Raw genomic sequence first — 15,932 nt, forward strand, 5'->3', positions numbered from 1 at the left:
CCCTAGCCAGTCCACCAGGCAAGAGTGGTTTCCTGGCAGGTAGCTAACCTGAAAGGAGACTAGGAGGGGCTGGGACCTCACAGCCCAGGGCCGGCTCCTCCCGCCCGGCCCCCAAATATTAGGATACAGCATGAAGGGCCCAGAATACAAGAATACAACACAGTCCCAACTAGGGTCTGTCCCCCCTGGCTCCCCCTCTGAGGCCCAGGAGGAGGACTGGTATATCCAGGATCACCCAGAGTTAGAGGTAAGGCCACCCATGCTATACTGTCCACCTCAAGTACCTCCTCCTCCAAGTACTCCAACTTCCCATCACACTCTGTGGCCCATGTGACCCTGAATTCAGTGCTTGCCCTCTCTGAGAGTCCTGCCCCCTTGAAAACTCGGCAGGGTGGTGATGGGGGGACATTCAAGGCTGCCAGACCTTCTACCACCGGCCCACTTCCTGGTGCAGGGGAAGGCTGTGGTCCTGTCCCAGCTCTGTCCCCTCTCATTGGCTGGATCTGTCTCCTCCTCTATGAATAAGGCGTTCTGAGGACCCTCCCTGGGGCGAGCTCAAGCCAGCCACTGACCTCTACTCCGAAGCTTCCTCCGCCTTCCCCCTGTGAACACAGAAGAGTCTGAAGGCCCAGCCTCAAGAAACAAGCATTTATTAACCAAAGGGAGGGAAGTCAGAGCAGTGCAGACCCCAGCCGGCCCCTGCAGCCTACCCACCTCGGCCAGCTGCCAAGGAACAGGAAGAGCAGCAGATAGGCCCCTTCCTCCCAGCCACCCCCCACCCAGGGTGAGTTCCCAGGAAGCCAGGGCCCACTGGGTAAGGAAGAGGAAGTCAACAAGGGACAGAAGACAAGGAAGGAAGGAGGAAACAGAGTCACTGGGTAGACAGGCTTGGCACATCCCTCGGTCCCCCAATCCCAATGGGGAGGGCTAAATGGCCAGATGCCAGCCCCAGCGCAGGAACCAAGCAAGAGTTTTGCCCATGTCAGAACCCTTGTATGAAGGGAGGAGGGTCCAAGGCCAAGAGCAACCCTCTCCAGGATCGGTCCTTGCCAGAGGATCCTGGTCTAGGTGGAAGCTTCTGCCTCAACACCAAGTTCAAACAAGGAAGCTGTCTCTGGTCTGTCCAGAGACCCAGGTAACAGATGCAGGAGAGGTCAAGGGCCAAGAGCCTCTCCAAGATCTGTCCTGTGGTGAATTTCGAGTCCTAGAGGGCTAGCCCTCGGCTGCTGGGCTCTCCCGTGCCTGCCGCAACCCATAGAGCCACTTGATCACGCGGGCATTGCGTTCTACCACTGACACGCCATAGGGGACCCGCTCCTGGGTCCGCTCCTCCACAGTGGCAGAGCTGCGGTGGGAACAGCCCCCCTCGGAGCTGCCCGGCCCAGCACTGGGCCCCGCCAAGGACACGATGTCCGAGCTGGCCCGTGCCAGGTGGGCCACCCCCAACCCCCGCGCCTCCTCTGGATCCAGACCACAGAAGTTAAAAAAGCGCTCAAGGTCGGCAGCTGCCCTGGAGAAGCGCTCACTCAAGTCCGACTTGGAGCGTTGCAAACCCGGTGGCCGGCCTGGGCTGGAGGCGGCGGTGGTGCCAGGTGATGGGCAAGGCCGGGCGGGTGAGGCAGGCAGCGGGCGAACGTCCACTCGGCGGACGGCGGCTGTGCTGGGTGGTGGGCGCGGAGGTGTGGCTGGGGGGTGCTGGAAGGCTCCCTCTGCCCGTCCGGGGGTACGGCTGGCCTCGGCAGGTAACACAGGACTGTCACACAAATTGATGAGACTGCTAAGGATGTCCAGGTCCAGCTGGGGCCGGCGACCAGGGCCGGGCAGGGCGCGGCGGCTAGGCGTGAGCACCGTGCGGCGAGTCCCGGGGCTGAAGAGCGGCTGTTTGGACAGCAAAGGCTGCACCGGTTCCTGGCGGGTGTTCGCTACGTGCAGGCTCTTGACGTACTTGGCCTTGTCGGCCTCCAGGCGCTCCACGGCACTGGGTTTCCGCACTCCGCCGTCCGCTGGCCTCCGCAGGAGGTAGCCGGGAACCTTGGTCCGCAGGCGAAAAGGTAAGGAGGGGGCGGCGGCCGCCGCGGGGCTCAGCGTGTCCACCGGCATGGCCGCTACATCCCCCGAGGGCACGCGTTGGGACGGACCAGAGAACCGGGAGACAGGGATCCCGGCACAGAGTTGGCAGCTGGACGCCGGCAATGGCTGGGGGAAGGAAAGAGAAGGGGCAGAGCTCGCTCAGACAAAGGCTCACCCGGGCTGCGCGAGGATGAGACTCCCGTCTTATTATAAGCTGAAGGCCACGCCCCTCCCCGCCGGGAGCCAATCATCAGGCAGCGAGCAACAGCTGAAGGCCCATTGCCCCACCCATATCACCTCCCTCCGGCAGGGCCGCATCAGCCCTGGCAGAGAGAGAAAAGGTGTTAAGAGAAGACAGACAGGGCCAGGCCCACCTTCAAGGGAGCAAAGCAGGCTCCAGGCTCTGTGACGGGCACCAGCAGGCGGAACCTCAGCGTCCTGTCAATGGCCCCATTTTGTGGATGGGGAAACTGAAGTTCAGGGAGGCAACCAACTTGCTTAAGCTAATCCAGGCTCTGCCTTGCCTCCAAGCAGGGAGGTGCTGGTGACAAGGGTGTTGAGATTAAGTGACCAAGAGAAAGGGCTCTAGTCCCTCTGCACCTGGACTGCCCACAGGAGCCTGGTACCACCTCCACCCTTCACCCTCCCGGGCAGGAAGCTACTCTGTGCCATTCACCTGCCTAGACACGCCATGCCCCAGGCATGGGAGCTGAGCTGTAGGGGAGGAGCAGAAAATCCCCACCCCTACCCCAGAGAAGTTCAGAACCAGTCAGCCTCCAGTGTGGGCCTCCCGCTGATATAATCCTGTCAACCCTGAGTAATGCTGCTCCAAGGTCACACAGCCCTGTACAGGGGACCCAGCAGACCCTGTACAGGGGACCCAGCAGGGGACCCAGCAGGTGCTGGAAGGGCAGGCACTCTCAGGCTAGAGGACCCACACCTGAGTGCACAGGTATCCACACGGCCACTCGTACATTCATGAGGGCCTCATGTCCCAGGGATAAGCTAGCCCTGTCCCCGTTTCCAAGTAAGACCCAGGGCCCAAGGTTCACCACTTTCCCCTGTCCTTCCAGGGCCCTTGGAGATGGAGCAGAAGAAAACCCACCTACCAAGTCCCAAAACTTTTCATCTGCAAAACACAGGGTAGGCATTTAGTCTAAGTCCCCAAAGGGATCTGCAGTTCAGGCCATCTAGACCCTGTCCAATTAAGTAGCCACTAGCCCCATGGGTCTATTCAACCTTTAGCAAAAATTCAAATTACATAAAAACTTAAATTCAACTCCTGAATCACAATAGCATCATTTCAAGTTCTCAAGAGCTGCATGGCCAGTGGTCCCTGCACCGGGAGGCTCACCTTCAGTACGGCTCGCAGCTCATGTGAGTATTCATTGAATCAAAAGGTACACGGGAGCCAGGTGTGAACGCAGACGGAGATGAAGCACAGAGGGACACCCCAAGCCCTCAGCAGGCACGCAAGGCACAAGTGCAGGCAAAGTCTACTTTCTTAACTCTGCATCTCCAGTAATACTGAATTTTAAAACACCGCCCATTCTGGACACACAAAACATGGCTGCAAACATATCTGCTCCCCCTCACCCCAGTCTCCAGCTTGAGACCTCAGCAGCAGTGTTGGAGTACAACCTCCCCGGCTGGCCCCACAGCCAGCGCTGCCCGGAGGGAGAAGAGATGGGCAGGTGGGAAGGGAAGGCCAGCCCCACTCAGGACGGAACCCCAGGAAGGTCTGAGGGAGGAGCGGCCCTCCCAGCTGTGTTGAGGTGGCCAGACTCTGCCCCGCCCCCCCACTCCCCGACGGCTGCTGCCACCCAAACCAGTCAAACCCGTTGGTGGCAGAGGCGGATCCCTCCCAAGCACCAACTGGGAAGTGGGGAGGAAGGAGGTCAGATGAGCGGGGCCAGGTCAGAAGCCCCTCTGGAGCTCCGCTCTGACACCCACTTCCTCTGACCGAACCTGCTGACCCCAGGGTCCCCTCCAGCTGAGCAAGTCACCAAGCCCAGCTTTGGAGCACTGGTCCAGGGCCGGTGCTCACCCACCCACCTTGGTGCTTGCCCTGAGATGGCTTCTCCACACACCAGGTTTCCTTATCTGTGAACTGCAGCTAAAAATAGACCTCCCTGGGGAGTCAGGTCGCTGGGAGCAAGAAGAGATGACAGGTCAAGAATGTCTGCAGCACCTGGGGAAAGGGTGAACCTCCACTCACTGTCCTGTGTTAGGACTCTGAACACCAGACACCAGCCCCCAGAAGCCTGCTCCACAAGGGCGTCTAAGCCCCCGTCAGGAATAGAGGCGCACAAAACAGAGGTTCATCAGTGGGCAGACCTGCACAGTCCCATGTCACAGTGACCCCTGTGAGGAGAAGCCTTGGCCCCAATCACCAGGTGGAACTATGTCCTCTCTGTGGCCTCCTCCCACCGCCCAAGGCCCCACCCGAGGATTTTTCAAATGCTGCCTACAAAACCCAACAAACCCTTCTCCTCCCTGGGCCTCGCAGGCCACCTGGCCCACCCTCCCCAGCCCCTTCTCCTTCCCCGGCCTGCATTATCCTCGGGAGGCCATGGAATGGGTGGGGAAACCGGGGTTCCAGGTTTGGCAGCTGCTCCCCCTCACTTCTGGGAAATCCTCTAGCAGTGAAGTCCTCTAGCGAAGCGGCATGCTGTGTGACACCCAATACCGGCTGCCCTCTCTGAACCTGGGTCGACCTTTATCTCAAATGAGGGGACTGGCTACAGGAGTCCTGTGACCCCGTTAAGTCTGAAGGAGAGCACCTGCCCTCGAGGTCCCTGCCACTGGGGGAGGGAAGAGCACGGGGGTTGCCCCCACCAGGGCCAGAGGACCCTCTCCCACCCCCGCCAGCACCTACCTGGCTGCGCGGTGCTGCTGCCCCGTTGCTGCGCTCCTCGCCGGCCCACCTGGGGCTCAGGTAACCCGCCTTTGCGCAACTTCCGGTGGCTGCGGGCAGGTGAACCCGCCAGCCCGGGTATTACCCAAAAGGGGGAAGTAAGCCAGGCAGGGGCTGGAGCCCAGCCCCAGCGCACTGACAGCTGGCTGGGTGCCAGGACGGCAGGGAGCTCCTCCTCGGGACAGCCCACAGCACGTGGGGCGACCTTCAAGCCCCTCTGACGCTGTCAGGAAGCACCGAGGTTAGGGGTGGCCAACCGCGCCCCTCCCTCAGTCTCAGCCACCCTGAGTCCCTTCCCCGTGCAGGGCTGCGAAAGTGGCTTTCCTGGGTTAATTAACCCACTTGACTCTCCCTCCCGGGACGGGACGCGATGAGGTCAGCTCCACTGTTATCCCCAGTGGACGCAGGAATGGAAAACTGAGGCTGGGACGGGCCCAGCCTCCGCCCAGTCCCCCAGGCCGACCAACCTGGGCACTTCCCCCAGATCAACTCCTTCTCCCCGGCAGCTCTCGGGGTTGCTGCCCCCTCTAGTCTATGAAGGAGGAGACTCGGACATTGAGGGACAGGCCAGTGTGAGCTCCAAGGGCCAGGGCATGCCCACAGCGACTTTGTCAAAACAGGAGACATGGGCAGAGCCGTAATAGTGACCGTGCTGGACTTCGAGGCCAGGCACTGCAGTTACTCAAACCCCCAGGCCTCCGGGAGGCAGGCACTCTGTGACCCTATTTTCCAGAAGAGGCTGGGGCACTGAGAGGGCGATGGCTGTGTCCCCTCAGCCACCCTGAGCCCCCTGTGCCACCCAGGTGGGTGCTAGATTAGGCTGTTTTCCACTGGGATCCCGAGGCCCAGGGAAAGAGGTGTCCGCAGGCCTCAGAGGGGGGAAGGCCAGAGGAGTCGGGTCCATTTCTGTGTCTGGGTGAGGCTGGGCCAGAACTGAGTGGGGGCACTAGGAGGCAGGAAGTCAGCTTTGCTCTAGTCCTCAATTTTAGGGGACTGGATGTAAGACCATTGCCCCCAACAATGGCGCACAGGCTCCCTGCTTGGTCCTCCATTGAGGCAGCAGTAGGTGACAGGGAGAGGAACCTCCTGAGGCACTGGTAGTAGGACACAGAGCAACAGAGGATTCCCACAACACAGGGAAGAGCCAGCCTCCTCCCCGCGGCGCCTGCTCCAGGCACTGTTCTAGACTCCAACACATGTTCACTTACCTCATTCTCACACCCACTCACACTCATTCTCACTCTTCTGAGGCAGGTACTACCATTATGCCTGTTTTGCAGATAAGAAAACTGAGGCACAGAGAAGTGAGGCCACCTGTTCAAGGCCACACAGCAGGCAAACAGCAGAGCCAGGATTTGAGCCCAGGCTTGGGTTGGGGGGTCCGGGGGAGGAAGAAGAGTTTGCAACCTTGGGCTTTGGCCACTCATCAGATGTATCCCCCAAGGAACCCCTAAAGAATCCACAGCCTCTTTGTCTGGGTCCCAGAAGGATGGCCACCTTCAGAAGTACACCCAGGCTATAGTTCCAGGCCTCAATTTCCTTAGTTGTAAAATGGGGAAAATAATGGCAATGTTTTCCCAACAAGCCAGACCTCGTCACTGCTGGGCTGAAACCTTTCTGTGGTCAAGGAGTGGAGCTCTCCAGCCCCCCAGGACCCAGAACTTGCTTACCACTCCCACCTTATCGCCAGCCTCTTTCCCACTCCAGCCACAGAGCCCGCCCTGCTGGCCCTGAAGGTGCCGAGTTCTTTCCTGCCTCAGGGCCTTTGCACCACTTGCTCCCTGCCTGCAATCTCTCACTCCGTCGCCTCAGATCTCACTTCAAATGCCAGCTTCTCAGAGAGGCCTCTATGCCCACCCCAAGCAGCTTCCACCAGTGCACTCACCCCTTTTCTTCCCTTCCAAGCATTCACACACCCGGTCACTTTAGATGTTCATTTATGTGTCGCTCCCACTGGGCTCCGCCACACCCTTCCATATTTTCTCCCTCTGGAGACCAAACACAAGAGGAAACAGAGTGACGTTCAGCCAAGGGGCTGAACTGGGAGCTGGGCCACCATCTAGATGAGCACATTAAATGCACACAGCTCTCTGCTTCTCAGTCGCACCTCAGTTAAAAATGAAGACGGGAATAAACCAAAAGGCGGTCAGGAATGACACGGAAGTGCTCTTGTGACTTCGGTGCACCCTGTCAGGAGCATCTGACAGCAGTTTGTCCTCAGCGATGACTGATTAACTGGGCGAGGAAATGCCTGCCACGTTTCCCTGCAACATTTTTATATTTATAATGTTTCCCTTTATAATTTATAAATATAAACATATTTATAAAGTTTCCCTTTATAATTAATAATTACCTGTGGGAGGGAACAAAGCGACCAGGCCCCTCGCCACCAGCCCCTGCCACCCCCACCTTGCGGCTGGCCTTCCCAGACCTGCCCCCCTGGCCCCAGGTCTCCTCCACTGCAGGGGGACCCTGGCCACCGCTGGTCAAGCCCCGTTCTTCCTCCACGGACACCAACCCAACCAAAACCCTCTGCTGCGGGCAGCACCCCACCCGCCCAGCCCTGTCCCCTCTGTCGGGTGCCGCAGGGACTCCAGAACCAACCTGCTTGGGCTCCAGTCCCAGCCCATCAGCAACTAGCTGAGACCACAGTAAGTTCCTTGCCATCCCAGGCCTCAGTTTCCCCACGGTCACCCAGGGTCCAACAGTGACTCCCACCCAACACGAGGCCTGTGTGTGGCAACTGCCACCAAGGTGTGAGCTGTGCTCACTGTCCGATCCTGCAGGTCTCCAGGGCTCACTCCTGGGCGAGGCCTCCATCAGCCCAGAACTGCAAGCACAGCTGCAGAGACGGCAAGTCAAAGAGCAGCATGGGAACAGTAGGACCGGGGAGTGCTTTGACCAGACACCCTCCACAGACACAAAAGCAGCCAGGAGTACAAGACAAGATGCTCAAAGCACCTATCACTCAGCAAATGCAAATCAAAGCCAGGAGATACCACCTTACAGCCATTAGGACAGTCATTATCCAAAAATATACCAACAGACAACAGCAAGGGTTGATGAGGACCTGGAGAAATTAGACCCTTGCGCACTGGTGTTGGGGATCTAAAATGGTACAGTGCTGGGAAAACCAGTATGCAGTTCCTCAAAAAAAAAAAAAAAAAAAAAAAAACTAACAGCATGCGCAATGTCGCGCTCTGTAATCCCAGCTGCTTGGGAAGCCAAGGCAGGAGGACTGAGTTCAAAGCCAACCTCAGCAAGACCCTAAGTAACTTAGAGAGACCCTATCTCTAAATAAAATATAAAAAGAGCTGAGGATGTGGCTCATTAGTCAAGCACCCCTGGGTTCAATCCCCAATACCAAAAAGAAAAAAAAATTTAACAGAAAATTGCCATAGTATCATCCCTCAATTCTGCTTCTGAGTGTATACCCAAAAAAGTCAAAACAGAGACTTAAAGGAGTATCTGTACACCCTCGCCCATAGTATCATTATTACATCACTAAAAGGTGGAAGAGGCTCCAGTGGCCCAGGAGGCTGAGGCAGGAGGATCGCAAGTTCAAAGCCAGCCTCAGTAACGGTGAAGTGCTAAGCAACTCAGTGAGACCCTGTCTCTAAATAAAATACAAAATAGGGCTGGGGGATGGACTCAAACTATAAAGCTTCTTCTCCACAAAAGAAACAATCAATGAGGTGAAGAGACAGCCTACATTTTGGGGCCAAATTTTTGTCACAAGCATGTCAGATAGAGCACCAATCTCCAGGATATATAAAGAACGAAAAAACTTAACACTAAAACAAACAAACAAACAAACAAAAACCCCACCCAATCAATAAATGGGCTAAGGAGCTGAACAGACAATTCTCAGAAAAAGATATACATTCAATCAACAAATATATGAGAAAATGTTCAACATTTCTAGTAATTCAGAATGGCAGCCATCAAGAGTACAGACAACAACAAGTGTTGCCAAGGATGTGGGGGAAAGACACACTCATACACTTCTGGTGGGACTGAAAATTGGTGCAACAACTTTGGAAAGCAGTGTGGAGATTCCTTGGAAAACTTGGAATGGAAGCACCATTTGACCCAGCTATCCCACTCCTCAATCTATACCGAAGGACTTAAAATCAGCACACGATAGTGATGCAGCCACATCAATGTTCATAGCAGCTCAATAGCTAAACTGTGGAACCAACCTCGATGCCCTTCAGTAGATGAATGGATAAAGAAACTGCAGTATATATACCCACAATGGAATATTATTCTGCATTAAAATGGAATAAAAATGGCATTTGCAGAAGAATGGGTGGAGTTGGAGAATACCATGCTAAGCGAAGTAAGCCAATCCCAAAAAACCAAAGGCCGAATGTTCTCCCTGATAAGTGAATGTTGATCCATAATGGGGGGAGAGCGTGTGGAGAAACTTTGATTGGGCAAAGGTGAGGGAGGGGTGAAGAGGGAATATTTGGGCAGGAAAGATGGTGGAATGAGATGGCCATCATTACCCTAGGTACATATGGTATGATGTTACATCATGTACAACCACAGAAATGAAAAGTTGTGCTGCAATTGTGTACAATGAATCAAAATACATTCTGCTGCATACATATCTAATTTTAATTAATTAATTAATAATTTTTTAAAACTAGGAAAATAAGGCTGGGGATGTGGATTAGTGGTTGAGTGCTCCTGAGTTCAATCCCCAGTACCCACAAAAAAAAAAGGTGGAAGAGACCCAAGTGTCCATCAATGAATGAAGGAACGGATAAGCAAAACGTGGTGATATATATATATTAAAAATGGAGGAAATCAGGGCTGGGGCTGGGGCTCAGTGGTAGAGCACTCGCACATAAGGCATTGGGTTCAATCCTTAGCACCACATAAAAATAAAATAAAGGTATTATGTCCATCTATTATTAAAAATATATATATTTTTTTAAATGTAGGAAATGGGAAGTCAGTGTTTATTGGGCATGGAGTTTCAGTTTGGGAAAAGTTCTGGTGGTGGAAGGTGTTGATACTTTCAACAAAATGTGAATGTACCTAATGTCACTGAACTGCACACTTAAAAAGCAGTTAAGGTGGTCAATTTTATATACAAGCAAATGGGAGAGCAAAAGCGTGCAATCTGGAACTCCACAGGCTTCCTAGATTCGAATTCCACTTCTAGGTGACCTTGTGCAAGTTTTAAACCCCTCTCGCACTGACCCTCTGCAAGACAGAAATGGTATCAGCAGCGACTCCACAAGGAGATGAGGGAATGAAATGTGTTCATACTTGTAGAGTCCCGAGTACACAGTAAGTGCTCAGGAGGTATTAGTGATTTTCGCCCTTCTTTCAAGGCTGGGAGGTGTGGCTTCTGATGTTTGTCATTTTTATGACACTCTACACCCTCCCCTCCCCCTTCCCTCCACCTGCTTCTCTCCTTCTGGCCCAGACTGGGTAGAGACAGGGAGGCCCTTGCCTGCCCCAGAGGAGGATCAGGAAGGCTCCAGGCAATGGACAGGGGCCAGCCAGTGGGGCAGCCCAGCTGTCCAGGTCAGAGACACCCACTGGGCATCCTCCAGGGCCATGCCAGGTCCCAGGCTATTTCTGGAGTCTTCCTGACGCTCCTGTCCTGGCCTGCCCAGCAGTCAGCCATGCCCAGAGCAACCCTGCACAAACCTCAGGAAGGGAGAGATGAGCAGGCTGTGGGAGGGGTGTGGGTGTGGAAGCCTCGGGCACTGAGCTCCTGCCCGGGCCACCCATGGGCCCACCTCCACAACTCAATATTCTGGGCCTCGGTTTGCACCTGAGATTGCAAAATGGGAAAGGAGCCTTGAACGGGGTCTGGATAAGGGAGAAATCACAGGCTAGACCTTGGCGAGGGACCTGGCACTCAGGAGGGAAGGTGGGGGTGAGACAGAGCCAGAGCCAAGCCCACTTCCTGTCCTAGAGTGCCCTCTGCCTAGGCCTGACCTCATCATCATGGTGTTTTATCTCAGCCCAGAGATGTGAAGAAACTTGCCAAAGTCACATAGCAAGTCAGTGACAGATCACAGACAGGGCAGTGATCTCATAATTTTATTTATACTTAATCACTAAATATAAATATTTAATGATTTTTTTTTCAATGCACATGTTTCAAAACTCAAAAACTTTAAAGGGAATGAAGTTTAAAAAAGCCAAACAATCAACTCCCTCCCACCTCTGTCCCCAGCCCCCCTCCTCACGGGCACCACTGGGACAGACAGTTGTGTACCCTTCCAGAGAAACCTGAGGCACACGCAAGCGAGTAGGGACATACATTCTTTCTCTTCTTCTAGACATACAGTATCACGCTGTGCATATAGTTTTCACTTGCTCTTTGACTCAGTATATATGTTGTTCTTGATGCGACATCAGTACATAAACAGCGTCCAATTATTTCCCATCAGCCCCTGTGCCACGCAGCTTAGCATCCATCTGTCCTGTGCATCTGTTACAAACCATACTGCAGGTGCAGCATTACTGCATCTATAGCATTGTCTAGAAGTGGGACAGCTGAATCAGGGGATGCACTTATAACTGTGACAGAGATGGGGGAAGGGCTGCGCTCCACGGAGGCTGTCTGACTTGACCTCCCACCAGCAGAACGCACAGCAAATGGTCAGCAGATGCCAGTTAATCAAGTTACCTTGATTACCAAGGTTTGGGGCTCCCTAGATTTTGTGCTAACTTGCCTCATCCTGCCCCTGCCCTGCATCACATTCCAGTGGCTAATAGACAAAGTATATAGGGCATAAGGTGGAGCAGATATTACTGAGAAAAGCAAAGCGTGCCAAGAGGCCAGATCCTATGAAGTCAACAGGCATTTGTTGAAAGAATGAATGAATGTGGCTTGTTTTCTTCCTGAGTGTCCAAGTTCCTCTCCCCAAAGCCAGGGGGAGTGTACAGAGGAGAAGATAAGAACTCCCTTCGGGAGAGATGCAGGACATTCAAATCCTATAAGTCTATGGGTCAAAGCCTCAAAGATGAAAGCAAGACAGACTGAGAGCCAACCCCTGCGTGGCCAAGTCTGTGATAGCCCCCACCTACAAAAGGAGACCTACAATAGTAACCTGCGGGGAGGGGCATACCCAGGAGGCTGAGCAGAGTCAAACCTAAATTAGATGCTCCACCCTGGGAGGGTCCAAGCCTCAATCCCCACTCCAAAGTCTCTGATGACCAGTGGCTCTGGTTTAGAGACGGCCCCAACCCGCCTTCCACCAACCCGGGGCAGACTCCCAAGAGGCCAGCAGCGACTTGCAGAGCCTTGGAGTCTGCTGCCCACCCACCCGGAATCTAGCCCAGAAACGTCAGCCTCGTCTGATCCCCAAAGAGGGGCCCTCTAGGGACAAGGGTCTCAAATGAACCCTGAGTTGGGACCCTCTAGGGGCAAGGGTCTCAAACGAACCCCGAGTCCAGCCGCTGGGGAAGGAAAACGGGTGTCAGAAGGGGTATCCCAAGGACGGTGCGGGGTGGGGCCGGGGCATGGAGGATCCAGCCAGGGTTCCAGGAGCCGCGCCCCTGTCCTCAGGAGCTCAGACAGTGGCCACCACTTGTCATGGGGTCTCTCCACACCAGTGGCTGTGAGGTGACGCGGAAGGACGGGGACTCCCGGTGGCTCCTCAGGGCCTAGGACTCTGCCTCAGCCTCGGCGTCCCACTGTGACTCAGGACGCGGGGGCTGCGCGGGGACCACGCACCCGGCAGGCGCTCGGTGAAGGGCCTCGGACCCGGGCTCGCACCTGCGGCACCGCGCGCTCACCTGGAGCCCGCGCTAGGCGTATCCGGCTCCTCCGTCGCGGGCACTGGAGAGGCTGACAGCTCGGACCTGGCGAGAGGCGGAGGCCCCAGCGCCGCGTGGGACCCAGCGGCTTCCTCCGGGAAGCCCTCCGCCCCCGACGGAGCAGGTGGCCCCGGCTGCCCGACGGCCCCGCCCGAGCGGAGGAAGGGGAAGTGAGCGTGCCCCCCCCCCCGTCGCCGGAATGGTTCGCCCCGGACTTCCTGATTGGTTCCTCGCTTCCGTTCGAACGCCGCGCCGTCCCGGTTGCCGGGCAACCGCTCAGCTTCGGCCGCGTGAAGCCGGCGCCGCGACCCGGCAGCCCGCCTGGCTCCGCCCATCTGGCTCCAGCCTCTTCCCGCCGCGCCGATTCTGCCGCAGCGCCGGGTTCTTTCCCTTTCTTCTCCTTCCCCCTCTTCCAGCTGGGACTTCCTCTGCTGGAAGAGGTACTAGTCAGGGGCCAGGGACTAGTTCCCAGTCCCAACTTAACAACTAGCTTGCTAAGTGACCTCGGGCAAGCCCCTTCCCCTCTCCATTTTCTTAACTGCTCAATGATAAGCAAGTTTTAAAATGTGTGTATCCCGCTGTCCCGAAATTTGCAGAGAAACGACAAACGATATGACCAAAAATTAACATTGCCCAGCGTTGTTCATCATAGCAAAATTATGGAAACAACCCCAATGTCCATCAAAAGGGGATTGATTATATATACGTAAGTCTGACCTGTGGAAGAGCTAAGTTAATTGAGTTTTTTACATATCCGGTAGCTCTACATGACTTAACTCTTGTCAGTGCTCATGATATAACCCTCTGAGATAGTACATTTAATTATTCCCACTTTCCAATGAGACATATTACGCAGCCGTTAAAAATGATGCAGTTAGACGACATTTAAAGATATGAAGAAATGGTAAGGAAGTATTACATTTAAAATCTGTTTCAAAGCTCTATGTACAGCATAAATATAATTAAATACATAACCAAAATATCCTGTGAACATATGGATAATCATCCATGATAGGAGGACTTCTTTAAGAAAAGAAATACAAAATTAAAAGTATGAATTTAAGTAACAAATGAAGATTTGGTTAAAAAGAGAAAAGAAACTCCCAAATGACAAATTTCAAAAACATCATAAAAACCTAGAAAAATAACATGATGTTGATTAGTTCCATGGGACTGACACACCCATGGAACACTCTCCACACACCAGCTTCCAGCTCCATGCTGACATTTCAGGCCTGGGACTGGGCATTGTAAGATCATATGCGTCTGCACTGAGATGCGACCTCTGACACCTTTGTGTCACAACATTAAGTTGAGTCAGCGCGATGCGTTCAGTGGATGTTTTCCTGAAGCCTTTCCTATAACAGGTCAGTTAGTAAAAATGTGAATAGTCACAAAAATGACAGGAAACTTGCGGGTCAAAAGTCTGCCCCAGCACTGAGGCAGCCACAGAGCTCCTCTCTCACCAGTTCTTGCCATCATGCTGGGAAGATTTCAGATGTGTCACTGAGAGCAGTAGGCACAGTTTAATAGAAGGGATGGGAACGTGAGTTCAAAGCCAGCCTCAACAACCTAGCAAAGCTCTAAGCAACTTAATGAGACCCTGTCTCTCTAAATAAAAAATAAAAATAAAAAGGGCTGGGGGTGCGGCTGAGTGGTTATGGGCCCCTGGGTTCAATCCCTGACTGGGGGAGGAAAAGGGGATGGGAAAAGGGGACACTCTCAAGGGAAGGAGCGGGTCCTCTCAGAAGGACAGTGGTCCCTTCCTGCTCTCCAGTTCTATTGGGGATCCCATGGAAGATTCCTGAGAGTCCCACCCAGGTCCACTTTTTGACTTTTGACTGACAACAGGATGACATCCGATTTCAAGTCCCCACTATACATGGTGAAGATGCAGGACAACTCTAGGTCCCTTTGGCCCTTGCTGACGGGTTCTAATTAGAACTTATTCTAACAGATTTTATGGTTAAGGGGAATCATCCTTATTTCCCAGAATTTTGGAACCTGGTCTGTGTAAAAGTCACAAAAGTGCCCCCTTCAGGGTAACTTGTGTGTTTATTGGCATTTCAAGCCTGCATTTCTCCAGCAGATAGCAGGTTGTTTGCTGAGGAATGGGACATGTCCTATTGACTGAGGCCGGGCAGGGCTGCAGGTCAATTGCTTCTTCAAAGAAAGCAAGTGAGGGGCAGCACAGTCGGCCCTGGGTATAGAGCTGTTCCTTAGCTTCATGTTCCCACCATATTGCCTGCATTGGTCTGTTCCCTATCAGAAACCATACAAATAAGCTCCACTCAGCTGCCCAAATCCTCTGAGCTAGCTGTCCCACGCGCTCACACTTGCCCCGACATCACCCGATGTGGAGTGAAGTAGGCGGTGTACTCAACAGATCGAGGTTAAAATATCCTACTTTGGCAAACACAGCCCTAGGTGCCCTGCAGATCTCAGCCTCCCTGTTGCTAAATGGGAATAGCAACAGTGGTGTTGACTGGATTCTTCTCCGAGGAGTATAATTTAAATCAGGGCTTGGGAGATGGTTGAGATGTCTGGATCCAAGCCCTGCTGACACTTGCGCAAAAGATGTCTCTTCCTGGGCAAACAATAAACACCACAAAACAAAAACCCAGGTTCACTTCCAGATGAAGAAGGTGAAGCAGATAGAGGGCAGAAGGGGTGGCCACCAGGACCCCAGGTTAGGCCACAGGAAGAGACGACATTTGGGCACACACTTCGATTCTAGGACACTGGGCATCTTTGTGTGCCAACGGCATGTGAGAGATGTCCCCTGTGTCCAAGGAGTTGTTACAAACACCTGCTGTGAATTCAGAGTGATTCAAAGCATCGCCGTGGGAAAAGAGAGTCCAGATAATAAGAAGGTGAGCCAACTGTCATTAACTGACTTGGATAACAGGTTGTTTGCTGAGGAACGTGACGCGTCCTATTGACTTAGGCCAGGATGCTGGATGTCGCGGTGGCTTTATCCTGACCCAGCACATGAGTAGCAGCAGCACTCGCCCAGTTGACAGGCCTGTGGTTCAGAGTGTGGGTCCTGCCTCCTCCAGAACCTGACCTTGGCACTCTTCATTCCACTCCCTCGATACCAAGATGGAATCAGCTCAGATGACCGCTCCCCATCTCCCGTGCACCCCGTGCA

At 54.0% G+C, this 15,932-nt stretch overlaps 1 protein-coding gene across 2 annotated transcripts; it reads right to left on the reverse strand.

The window, feature by feature from the left end:
• Window positions 1-662: 662 nt before the first annotated feature.
• On the reverse strand, window positions 663-12,929 carry Fam110a (family with sequence similarity 110 member A). 2 transcript variants are annotated; one of them, XM_026402122.2, is made up of 2 exons: window positions 12,741-12,929; window positions 663-2,196 (listed from the first exon to the last, which is right to left on the reverse strand). In XM_026402122.2, the coding sequence occupies exon 2, from the start codon at window positions 2,098-2,100 to the stop codon at window positions 1,213-1,215; it is 888 nt and encodes a 295-aa protein (XP_026257907.2). In that variant the 5' UTR covers window positions 2,101-2,196; window positions 12,741-12,929; the 3' UTR covers window positions 663-1,212. The 2 variants fall into 2 exon arrangements, with proteins under 2 accessions (XP_026257907.2, XP_026257906.2); XM_026402121.2 differs by having other exon boundaries at window positions 12,761-12,848.
• Window positions 12,930-15,932: the final 3,003 nt, after the last annotated feature.

This window comes from Urocitellus parryii, chromosome 6 (assembly GCF_045843805.1).
Source record: "Urocitellus parryii isolate mUroPar1 chromosome 6, mUroPar1.hap1, whole genome shotgun sequence".
Lineage (NCBI taxonomy): Eukaryota > Metazoa > Chordata > Mammalia > Rodentia > Sciuridae > Urocitellus > Urocitellus parryii.